This window comes from Vigna angularis, chromosome 9 (genome assembly GCF_016808095.1).
Source record: "Vigna angularis cultivar LongXiaoDou No.4 chromosome 9, ASM1680809v1, whole genome shotgun sequence".
In the NCBI taxonomy this organism is placed as follows: Eukaryota; Viridiplantae; Streptophyta; class Magnoliopsida; order Fabales; family Fabaceae; genus Vigna; species Vigna angularis.
In genome coordinates this window covers 701474-714007 of record NC_068978.1, presented here as the reverse complement: position 1 = coordinate 714007, position 12534 = coordinate 701474, and the positions used below count along the sequence as shown (strand labels likewise).

General features: G+C 33.9%; 2 protein-coding genes across 3 annotated transcripts; one reads left to right on the top strand and one right to left on the bottom strand.

The window, feature by feature from the left end:
- Positions 1–1643: 1643 nt before the first annotated feature.
- Positions 1644–7818, bottom strand: LOC108320690 (mediator of RNA polymerase II transcription subunit 7a). 2 transcript variants are annotated; one of them, XM_052868801.1, is made up of 7 exons: positions 7709–7818; positions 7482–7515; positions 7138–7306; positions 6368–6437; positions 5495–5661; positions 5306–5379; positions 1644–1999 (listed from the first exon to the last, which is right to left on the bottom strand). In XM_052868801.1, exons 3-7 carry the CDS (start codon positions 7270–7272, stop codon positions 1939–1941), a joined length of 507 nt encoding a protein of 168 aa, XP_052724761.1. In that variant the 5' UTR covers positions 7273–7306; positions 7482–7515; positions 7709–7818; the 3' UTR covers positions 1644–1938. The 2 variants fall into 2 exon arrangements, with proteins under 2 accessions (XP_052724761.1, XP_017407693.1); XM_017552204.2 differs by having other exon boundaries at positions 7482–7786.
- Positions 7819–8807: 989 nt separating this feature from the next.
- LOC108320461 (signal recognition particle 54 kDa protein 2) lies at positions 8808–12180 on the top strand. The gene is made up of 8 exons (XM_017551879.2): positions 8808–9300; positions 9380–9533; positions 10251–10401; positions 10476–10624; positions 10752–10852; positions 10976–11133; positions 11286–11400; positions 11519–12180. Exons 1-8 carry the CDS (start codon positions 8970–8972, stop codon positions 11845–11847), a joined length of 1488 nt encoding a protein of 495 aa, XP_017407368.1. The 5' UTR covers positions 8808–8969; the 3' UTR covers positions 11848–12180.
- Positions 12181–12534: the final 354 nt, after the last annotated feature.

The window sequence follows — 12534 nt, the reverse complement described above, 5'->3', positions numbered from 1 at the left end:
TTCTGGTTAAATTTACACAGCAATTATGCGATTTGAAACAGAAATACATATGCTAAAAGAATGTTTTATAATTAACAAATTAAATTACTGCAAATGACTGGAAGACAAAGGAGTATTGTTTCTTAAACTATCTATAATACTTCAATTTTCATGAATTTATTCATGGTATTATCTATTTTCCGTTCTAAATTAAATTTCAGAAAATTTCGTAGCGAATCTTGAATTTCATTAGTTTTTAAACATTTATTTATCGACTGTTAAAGATATTAGCGTTTAATTCACTTTGTATTTTTAACTAATACACTTACAGCTTGTTTCATTAACAATATATAATTGTGTTTTAACAAAGTGATATCAACATTTTATAACTGAATTCAATGTCATAATTATACCACTTCTATTATATTTTAAATGTTTCTTGTTGCTAAAAAATAATAATAACTAAACTTTGGAATCTATCAAACTAAGACTAATAATCAAAATCAATCATAAAAACACAATCTCTCTTTATAGATTTTCTTAAAATGATCTAATAATATTCAACCAATTAGATCACAAAAATCTAAAAACACAAATAAAAGTGGGAATGAAATCCATTATTGAACAAATGATTGAATTAACAAAACAAAACATAAGAAATATAAGAGAATAATAGTAATAATATCATTAATAGTATAACGATAGTAACAATAGTACACTGTATATATAAATTAGAATCAGAAAAGCAATAAAAAAATAAAAGAACTTATAGATCAAATATATATATATATATAACTCTCAGCATTCTCAAGAACAAATCAAATAAAATAAAATGTAGAAAGAATTACAAGATGACGACTACCATTTGAAGAATAAAAAATTGTCACTTGAATATCAAGATAAAATTTAAAAAAAATATATTAAAACCTTTCTATAAAGACTCTAGGTGAAAGGTGAGAAAAAGATAACTCGTTTATATTTTTTCTTCAATAAATAAGTTCGCAATAGACATGATATCTAATAAAAAAACTAAAGTCAAAATTTAACTTCCTGAAAACAAACATTCTAATACTATTAATCATATCAAAAAACAACACAATTTTTAATTCCTAAAATTTCTAAAATAAAAAATTGTTTAATTTACTTATGCAAGACAGGATTTGTATGCAAATAAAGAAAGCACCTAGTCTTGTTCTTTTCTTCTTAGAGTCCCTCACTAGTCTTAGTTTCATTGAATTCCTTGAATGATCTCTTCTTTATCCTTGTCCTCCTCCTCCTCATCTCTCCAGCTGCACGAGTAACAGAACACCACACCTAACTCGTGCACGAGTTAAAGGTAGCATCTCAAATACTATGCATAATAGCATGAGACAAGAAAATGCAAAGTGTCTATGTTGATTCGTTGTAGAAATAAATACCAACTGCAAAACCCAAGAGAATCAGGGAACTAAATATAGTAGCATCTTGATCATGAAATCTGATAATGTGTTGTTCTGGCAGGCATGGTTTGACGTATTCTCTGTCCCCAACATATAAATCACCATTCTAGGTTAAATGGTGTTGCTGTTCATTTTTGTTAAAACTGGAGGAGATGCGCAAGAGTATTTAATGAATGGAATCTCACGGTCAGTTGCACTGAACAATTCAGGAAAACTCAGTGAAACTTTCCATAAAGATGGTACTATAATATTATTTAAATAATATTCAACAGAGGCAAATTCGTCCCACCATTATCCTACATTGACAGTTCAGACTTCCATACACTGAATATTTATAAGGGCAGTAGCAACACTCACACAATTCTTCTAATTCTAATATCTCTACACAAGCTGCAAAACAGCTTTCATCAAATTTCTTGTTTTAATCTTTTCATCATTTGCTAAAATCTAGAGGTCAAAATTCATTCTAAAATTAATTTCATCAGTTGATTCTTGCTGTGAATACAAGATTGAGAACGCTCTAATGACCATCAAGTGTTGCTAAGGACTCGTTAAGGAGCCGTCGTGCTTCCTCTCTCCTCCTGCAAATAGCGAGATTACCTTAGAAAAAAGGCCAATGACAAAAACAAATCAAACACCATTTTCGTCCCTAGAAGATTTGGATTCGATAACATTTGTTCCAATAAATTGCGAATCACCATTTTCATTTTTAAGGGCGGAATCAGTGTAAAAAAGATAACAATTAAACTTATAACTTTCTTCCATCCTTCACTCCTTAATATTCATGGTTTATACAGTAGATGAATTACTAAATCTGATAGGATATGTAATGTATTTGACAGTTTGTAGACAATTGTTAGATAGTTTGGAAAAAATAAAACATAGAAGTTAGTATGAAGTGGTTAGGGGTAATTAGGAGGAGTTTAAACAGCAGTTAGGGGAAGTTTTAATTAGTAGTTAGGCAGTTTTTGTCTTTTAAGGAGGGGGGTGTTCTAGTTCTGTGGGTGGAGTGTATTTTGTCTCAGAACAGGGCTTGTCCTGTGTAGAAGGGAATTTCTTCCCTTGGAAGCTGTTGGATGTTTTCTTGTGTTATGTTTTTCAGAATTAGAGTGTTAAATACATTGTGCAGTAAGATTTGAGTGCTTATTTCTTTACTGAATCTGAAAATCTGGTTTCTTGTTCCCAAGAAACCTAACAATTTAGTCTGACCTGCTGGATCAGTCAAACACCATGGAAAGTAGAGTGAGTGCATTAGAGAGCTTTTGAGGAGAATAGAGAGGAAACTAGGGCCAACTTTCAAAGGTTCGAAGATATGATGAAGGATATCTTGCAAAGACTCAAGAACATGGAAAGAGAGTCAGATGGAAGTAGAGGTTCTGTGTATGGAGATAGAGTGGGAAGAAGAGAAAAGGATATCAGTGAAGAGGAAGGTGGAGACCAAGACTGTGATGGGAATGTTGTGACTCTTGCTTCTCAGAATGAAGTTGCAAAAGTTGCTGGTTTTAGTGGGGATAGTGTGGTAGGTCTTGGTGAATATGTCAAAACAGTGAAGGTGGGTGAAGACAAAGGAAAGAAGGCCGATGTGGTGGGAACATTGTAACCGTTACTTCTGGGAGTAAAGTAAAAGATGAGGCTGTTTTGAGTGTAGATGGTTCAAAGGTAGTTGGTGTTGGGACAGAAAATGTTTTTGAAGTCCAGAACATCACAGGAGCAGCAGAAGTACACCTAACCATCAATAACATGGGAAAAAATGCAGTCAAGGGGTTCAATACCTGGCAACAGAAATCTCATAACCTTTCTTGGGAAGATCTTGCAACACCTAAACTAAGGATAGTTGAAGGGAACAAGGGAAACATGTTATTGGAGACTTTGGCAGCAGTAACACAGATTGGGAGTGTGGAAATTTTACGTGAGAGGATGGCAGCAGTAACAAGGACAGGGAGGGGGGAAAAAGTCATCCAAGAATTCAAGATATTGGTGTCTCTAGTAAACCCAACATCAGAAAACCAGTTGGGGGAGTATTTCTTGACAAAGTGGCAGGCCCTATGCAAGAAGGACAAGAAAGTTGGCAATCTCCCTTTTGTCTCGGTTACTTATCTGTTATGGAAATCGATTGCTAGCAAACTCCAGTAATAAACTTGTTGATTTTGGAAAAGATTATGTTGTCAAAGTTAAATCTTTGCAGATTCAAGGATTAATCCAAAGGCCAAAAGAAAGCCTTGAGGCAGTCACATGGGAAGTGGTCGCAACGATTAAGGACCAGTTTCTAGACTACAACCTTGAGGACAAGGTTGTTTTGTGTCGGCGAGTAATGATAGGATATATAATGTATTTGACAGTTTGTAGACAATTGTTAGATAGTTTGGAAAAAATAAAACATAGAAGTTAGTATGAAGTGGTTAGGGGCAGTTAGGAGGAGTTTAAACAACAGTTAGGGGAAGTTTTAATTAGTAGTTAGGCAGTTTTTGTCTTTTAAGGAGGGGGGTGTTCTACTTCTGTGGGTGGAGTGTATTTTGTTTCAGAACAGGGCTTGTCCTGTGTAGAAGGGAATTTCTTCCCTTGGAAGCTGTTGGATGTTTTCTTGTGTTATGTTTTTCAGAATTAGAGTGTTAAATACATTGTGCAGTAAGATTTGAGTGCTTATTTCTTTACTGAATCTGAAAATCTGGTTTCTTGTTCCCAAGAAACCTAACAAAATCACTGACAAAATAACATAACAGAACGTTTGTGTGGCAAGTCTCCATAACAAAATAAGGAATCTCAATGAAAATGGCTAAATTCGTCTCCTAACAAGTCATATTTCTCTCCTTGTCATACAACTGACTCGAATGTTTTGAAGGATCAAAATAGCGCTTTACTCTGACAAGATATAATAAAATTTTGTCCCAATCATGCATTAGTATTATATGAAAGAAAAGTATCTGCTCAATTTTCACCAAAGCAAAATTAGATAAGCAAGGAAAAAGAAGGTAGAAAGATCTGCTAAACCATCTTCTAGCGACAAATAACAACAGAAAACACTACCTAATTAATGTTAGGAAATTATAGTTCACTCCCCCATTTAAACATTTCCCTCCTATCAAGTTTATGTTCACTGCCTATAAAATCATACGTTTCAGACCAATCAAGTTTCAAAAGCATCACACCCTTTTGTTTATCTACAGCTCATCTAACTTAACCAAGATACATTGAGAATTGTCTTCTATGTTAGAAAATTTTAGAAGAGGGTTGTAAAAAAAGAAAAATGTGACATGTCTCCATTGTCAGTTTCAATCACATTAACAATTCAAACTTTCTCATGGTCTTCCATGGGTTCAAGATCCATTCTAAGTATGCAATTTGTAAGTGTAATTTTAATGAGGTATAGTGTAGTTATGAAGGTAAGGAGGTATGGGTATATGAATCTAGGAGGGATAACTCTATCACAAGTTATCGGTTATCTATAAAGATTCTGCTAGGAGTCCCACATTGAGTAGCCTTGAAGCCTTACTACCACCACTAAGAACATTGTTGTTGTCAGCATTGTTACCATTATATAAACTTACCTATAAATTAATTTTAATATGATGGGAGTTTTTTTAAACTAATTTTCAAAACTAAAAATCACCCTCAAACAAAAACTAAACATTTAAAAACTGGTTGTTGCAGTGTTTAATTAAAATCTTGAAAGTCACAACTAAATCCTGAATGAGGCCTTACTACAAAAAAAAGAACGCGATCTGTTCCTTCCTTCTGAGGATTGTTTTCATTATGTGATAATATCTACATCCATTAATCTAAAAGATATCGCTGACGCTTTATCATCTATCCAAAATAATAGTTAATCCAACCCATTAAGTCCAGGTATACTTTCTTATGCACACACGCATATACATATATATTTATACCTTTTTATGTCCTCCACTGCCTGTTTACGGCGTTGTATCTGAAGTTCCAAAATGTGAATCAGAGTTGCTCTCGCCTATAAAGTAAATACAAAATATAATTAAAATCCCAGACAACGGAAACAGAACAGCAGCATGCCAGTCAAAGGCACGCGTATTTCCTTATACTTAATTGTATAGAAGAAAATATACCTGATGAGGACGCAATGAATTTAAAAGGTGATGTAAGTTTTTGAATACAGTAGAAATTTCTTCAACTCTCCTTGCATACTGTGAAGGTCTCTCAATAAGAATATCAGCAAGCTCCAGGACATGTAGCTGCAACTCTCCATTAAGTGACCTCAGCTCCTTCTTGAAATCTATAGAAGATCGGAATCTTTTACTAAAGGATGGAAGGTAAAAGAATTAAAAAAAAAAATCTTTTAACGGTTATGTTAAAGCAGCTTATTATGAAAGAGAAAATATATTGTGAACACTTGACCCTTTCTGAAATTACTCATTTTATGGGCATGGATGTCATCATTCTAGAGCAGTAAAACTTTATGAAAGTTACGATGAACAATTTCACAACAGTTGCTCAAAAATACACCATCCTATTAAGTAATTGAGTAAGGGAATAGATACCCAACTTAGTTAAAAATTCAGTGCATGTAAAGTTGAAATTGACACTGTATCTATTCTAGGTTTGTGCCTTAGTGATTCATCTTTCTCATATAGAAATTTCCAAAAGATGATGAAAGTGACATGGGAGTATTTTGCAACATAGTACCTATGGCAACAAAGTGTAGACAAACAACCTAAACGTGAGTTATCAACATTACGAAGCAAGGATTCGCAGAAGCATTCAAATGTTAAAGCAAGGTTCATAATGATACTACCAGCTCTTATGGAGGAAGAAAGAGAAGTCATATCATTTACTATTCTCTGGAACGATAGCTTCCAACTGGATAATATTGAGATAGAAAAGCATCATAATAGAAAACCAAAACTATTTGTAGCAACTTGTGGTCATTGCAAAACATTATCACATCAAATTGTGCATGAATAGGGATAAAAATGGCCTACCAACATTAGGCCCCTTAGAATAGAGCTGGCGCACCCCTTGTTCTTCCAAGCTTGGCAGAACATCACTAGTCTACAAGAAAATAAACAAAGAACTATAATTTTAATACGTTATCATGACATAGAGATCCTACATAAAAGTACAAATAGATAAACAAAGACTTTGTGATCATAATAAAAATAAGTTTATATTTGGATAAGTTTGCAGAGAATATATTTCTAAATAATTAATTTTATTTCGACCCATAAAATAAATCAGCTTTTACGTTATAAATTAAAAAAATAAAAGAGAGGATATGTATGAAGCTGAACGAGAATAAAAAAAGTGATTGGAAAATTTGATTAGAGATAACATGATTGAGGGTGGGAAATTATCATAAACTACAGATGTCCAAAAAAATAAAGCCAGCTTAGTTTTTTTTTTGTTTACAAAAAGCTTTTTTTTTTCTAGATTTCAGCGAATGATCCCAAACACAACAATAATTGTCTAACAACTGAAATCAATAAGTTTAAGCTATTTTACCAATCTCTAAGAATTCAATAGACAAACCAACTGACTCCCACATAAGCTGTTTCAGGTTTCTTTTCACAAGCCAAAAATCGATGCTAGTGAAAACAAGCATCCACAAAAGCTTTCAACTAATCTGAATACATTTTTAAAACCTCGATGTATAGTTAAAATTTCACCAAGAAAGTGCTTATTATACCAACGACACTGCAATTGCAACAACAGAGGTTCATTTTAATATTATATCCTGAAAAGAAATGGTTACCGTATAATTGCCTCCAAAACAAACGTAAGTCCCTTCAATAGGCGGCGGAGGCTCGGGAGCAGACTTAGGGTCTTGCAAGTAATCTTTGTAAAGCCTGTAAAAAGGTGGCGGTGGAGGGTATGTCGCCGTTGCCATGATTAAAACCTTTTAAACTTCTCAATTTCACGATCTGCACCATCATTGTATGATACAACACAAAATTAGGGTATGGAAGACGCAGATGCTTACTCTCTCTCAGTTTTTCAGTTGCGAACTTAATATCGCGAGAGTGAGTGAGTGACAACTTTGCTGAGACACAGGCAAATGAAATAGAGAAATTGATTAACAGAGAAAGGGGAACTCACGAAAACCGGCGACCAGCGACCAGCGACCGGCGAGCTACGGCGGCGCGCGAGAAGGAGACAAAGAAATTAGATTTAGAAAGGGGAAAAGTGAAGTGTAAATGCGAGACAGAGACGTTGAAAATCAAAAATCAAAGGAAAACAACAAATAAAAATAAGAAAAACAAAACCAACCGTTAGATCAAAATTAAAAGAATCTAACGATTTAAATTATCTCTCTTCCCATTTACCCTTTTATCCCTCTCCTTTCTCCGTCGAAGAGAACCGGTTTCCTATACCGCCGGCAGTCGCCCCGCCGCAACCCCTGCGGTGTAAAGCAAATAAAAACAGGTCCTTGTTATATATTATTTATAACTATCTCTAAAACTTATATCACATTTACACTTTTCAAGAATATTTTTTTATCTTTATTTATTTTATAACTACAGCAATACAGTTAAAAATAAAATTAAGCAATATTTAATTTTAGGTTAAATATTTTTTTCTTCTTCTCAATGTAGTAGTATTCCATTTTATCTTTTATTTTTTTTTATCAATTAAGTTTAACTTTTTGTTATATATTTAGTTTTTTCTATTAGATTTGCATAAACGGTTTTTACGTATCATGTGTCAATATTATTTTTGAATTATCTTTTAATTTTAAAATTTTTGCAAACAGATATTTTATATATTGACATATATAACATCAAACCTGTTTAGTAAATTTGTATTGCCGTTACAACTTTTAAATTTGTTATATTAATTTTTCATCATTACTATATATTACGTTTTCCGTTTTTGGTTTTTTGTATTTTTTAATGTGTCAGGACTAAATAAAAAAATTATTCTTAAATAATAAAAGAGATCAACTATTAACAATATCAGTTAAAAAAACGTTTGAATAAAAATCTTTTTAACTAGTTGAAAAAGTAAGATATGGAATGTATCATAAACTAAACAAGAGTAAAAATCCATATAAAAGAGATTCGCCTATTCTAAATTTCTAAAGATTAAATTACTCTTATTTTCTAAACTACTTACACCTAAACATAAAGCTATTAATTGAAATTTTATTTTTTAGAAATACATTGAAAAAAACTAAATTGTTAACTGTTTTGAAAATCTTAAATATATAGAAAAAAATATTCAGTTAGCTGTTTTACATAATTAACGACCTGATTATTCAATGGAAACCTATATTTTTTATAAAAAAGATTACAAAGTCGTTTTAAAAAAAAAGTAGTAAAGGGATAAATTAAGTAGTTTAACCTATTTTTTAATTTACAATTTATAAATTATAAATTAAAATAAAGAGTATATTTTTATTTTTAAATTCTACTGGACTTTAGAAAAATCAAAATCCAGCTATAGCTAGGGTGTGCGTGTATACGAGAAACGCCGTGCGGATATTTGGATTTGCTTTTTTCGTTTCACCGGCGGCGAACGTGGTGCAAACCCTAATTCAACAAAACCCAATTGGTGATCGGAGGAAGAATCTGACGGTGGGCGAAGATGGTTCTCGCGGAGTTGGGTGGGAGCATTTCGCGTGCTCTTCAGCAGATGAGCAACGCGACCATCATCGACGAGAAAGTCCTCAACGATTGCCTCAACGACATCACGCGCGCACTTCTCCAATCCGATGTGCAATTCAAGCTCGTCCGCGAAATGCAGGCTAACATCAAGAGCATCGTTAACCTCGACGACCTCGCCGCTGGCCACAACAAGCGTCGGATCATCCAGCAGGCCGTGTTCAATGAGCTCTGCAAAATCCTCGATCCCGGGAAACCCTCGTTCACTCCCAAAAAGGGCAAACCCAGCGTCGTCATGTTCGTCGGTTTGCAAGGTTTGTTTGTTTCTTTTGAATAGCGTTATGCTTTGCGTTTTGCACGATTAGAATGATTGTGGATGTTTTCGTGATTCAGGATCTGGTAAGACGACGACGTGTACGAAATACGCGTACTATCATCAGAAGAAAGGATGGAAGCCCGCGCTGGTATGCGCGGATACGTTCAGAGCTGGTGCTTTTGATCAGTTGAAGCAAAACGCTACTAAGGCTAAGATCCCTTTCTATGGAAGGTACGTGTTGGTAGTTGTTATTCAAATTGGCTCCTGAAATGCAGAGATGATCGGATTTAGCTGTAGTTGGCATATTGTTCTGTTGTTAGACATGCTGCACTTATGCCTGTTGAATGTTGATAGTAAAGTTAAGGTTGTGTACTTGTAGTTTTATATGTTGATGAGTTCCATTGGCAGTTATATTTCTATATAGATCATGCCTTGGATGGCGTTAAATTTTATTTTGGGATATTATTCGTCTACAAGTGTGTATTAAGTGAATAACAAAGTAAGATTGGGGATGATTATCGCTGACTATTTCGGAAACTGGGTCTTAGATTTGTTTGTTCTCAATTTATTTTTTCATATGTTATGGATTTTACACTCTTGGCTCTTCAATCACATGCTCAGAATTTGTCGCTAAGATTCCCATGCTCACAAATGGGCGTACTCTTTTTCATTTTTTATCTTATTTCTTCTAAAGAAGACTTAATACAAATTTACAATGTTTCTCAGGCATGCCATACAAATTCACGAACATAAAAAATGCATGAAACCAATAATTAAAAGAATTCCTTTTTTTTTTCTCCCAGTGATCTATTTGGATTCATCTTACAATTTCTTTCGTTTTCGTTTTATTTTTCTCATTTGTCATTCATGACAGCTGCTTGCTTCTATTTTGTTAATTGCATTTCATTTCCAACGGTGACCGTGCTCAAGTAATTTCTTTTTCTTCAGCTATATGGAATCAGATCCTGTGAAAATTGCTGTGGAAGGAGTTGAAAGATTCAAGAACGAAAACTGTGACCTTATAATCGTTGACACTAGTGGGAGGCATAAACAAGAAGCTGCACTTTTTGAAGAAATGCGGCAAGTTTCAGAAGCAACGGTATTTCCTGTGGATACTCTGTTAATTTCTGTTTTCAATGGTCAACATCTAATATTTTTCATTGCATTGATCAGAAACCAGATCTTGTTATATTCGTCATGGATAGCAGTATTGGTCAGGCTGCTTTTGATCAGGCTCAAGCATTTAAACAGAGTGTTGCAGTTGGAGCTGTCATTGTGACTAAAATGGATGGCCACGCAAAGGGTGGTGGTGCTCTTAGTGCGTAAGTATTGCAAAGATAATTATATTGTATTTATACGATTTAATACCAACTTATGCAAATAGGGTGTCTGTTGCTTGTGTATGTTTGTTGTGGTTTGAATTGTAATCTAATTAATCTTGTATGTCAGTGTCGCAGCAACAAAGAGTCCTGTCATATTCATTGGAACTGGAGAACACATGGATGAATTTGAAGTTTTTGATGTTAAACCATTTGTCAGTCGGCTATTAGGTGTGTGTTTTCTGCTTTTTTTCTTTACCTGAGTATTGGGTTATGCCACACCCTTTTGAAGTATATTATTTTGTCAGTTAGCTTAAATTAATTCTTAGTCTTGTTCAATGACTTTTGATTCAGGCATGGGAGACTGGTCTGGGTTCATGGACAAAATTCATGAAGTTGTTCCTATGGATCAACAGCCTGAACTGCTACAAAAGCTATCAGAGGGAAACTTCACCTTGAGGATTATGTATGAACAGTTTCAGAACATACTTAAAATGGGTCCCATTGGCCAGGTTACCTCCTTTTTATGTTTGATTGAATTTATTATACCCACAAAATTTTATATTTGATGCTCTAAACACATACTGGTAATGGCTGATTGGTTACCGTGTGATGAGATGCTGCACATTTGCTTTATTGACGTTTGCTAGGTTGATTTATGCAGGTCTTTTCTATGCTACCAGGATTTAGTGCTGAATTAATGCCAAAAGGCCGTGAGAAGGAAAGCCAGGCAAAAATTAAGCGTTACATGACAATGATGGACTCAATGACAAATGAAGGCATGTGCTGGGCATTTTTTCTCCTCTTTGAGAGGATAAAATCTTTTGTATATTGAATCCATTATTTTCAAACAGTGTACCTTCATCAGCTGACTTTTAATGGTTACAATGTTTACAGAGTTGGATAGCTCAAACCCTAAGCTCATGAATGAGTCCCGCATGATGCGAATAGCTCGAGGTTCTGGTCGTCCAGTTAGGGAAGTAATGGAAATGTTGGAAGAGTACAAACGGCTTGCAAAGATATGGAGCAAAATGAAAGGGCTTAAAATACCCAAGAAGGGTGAAATGAGCGCCTTATCCCGAAATATGAATGCTCAGCACATGAGCAAAGTCCTCCCTCCTCAGATGCTAAAACAAATCGGAGGCATGGGTGGGTTACAAAGCTTGATGAAGCAGATGGGATCTGCTAAAGATATGATGGGAATGTTTGGCGGTGGTGATAAGTAGAATGTTGTTGCATAGAAGCTGAGGATTGTTTCTGATCACTACCCAAACCTCTCTAATACATACTTCACAAGAGCTAGATTCATGAAATTATGCAGTTCACATTGAATTTCGGATGAATTGTTCTGTTAATCAATCTGCAGCAATCTCGATGGGTGGAATAGTTCATTTCAAAATTTTCGTTAACAGTCCCTTTGTAGAACTAAACCCCTTGTCTGTATATTTTTTAGTCTTTAGGAACGCAAAGCAATTTTATTGTGAACTGGAAATTTTCTTGTAGCTGTAACATATTGCTCCTCTCTCAATTTATTAAAAAAGGTGAAGTTAATTCTGAAAGTTGGTTTTGGATTTGCATTTCATGGGGTAAAATGTGATAATCATATTAGCCCGAACCAGACATTAACTGGCTCAAATATGATATCACCGCGACTTCGTTTGCTTCGATCGATGTTCTTCTTGTTTCATATAGTATGTTTTAATATATATATATATATATATATATATATATATATATATATATATATATATATATATATATATATATATATATATATTTACTAGATATTTTTTTATCTTATTTTCTAATTGTTGGATCTGTTCTACGTCTACAAAAAACAAATTATGTATTATCAATTTCAATTAGTTAAATAATTTTTAGACATTATGCTTGATTATTTATAATTTTTTTTT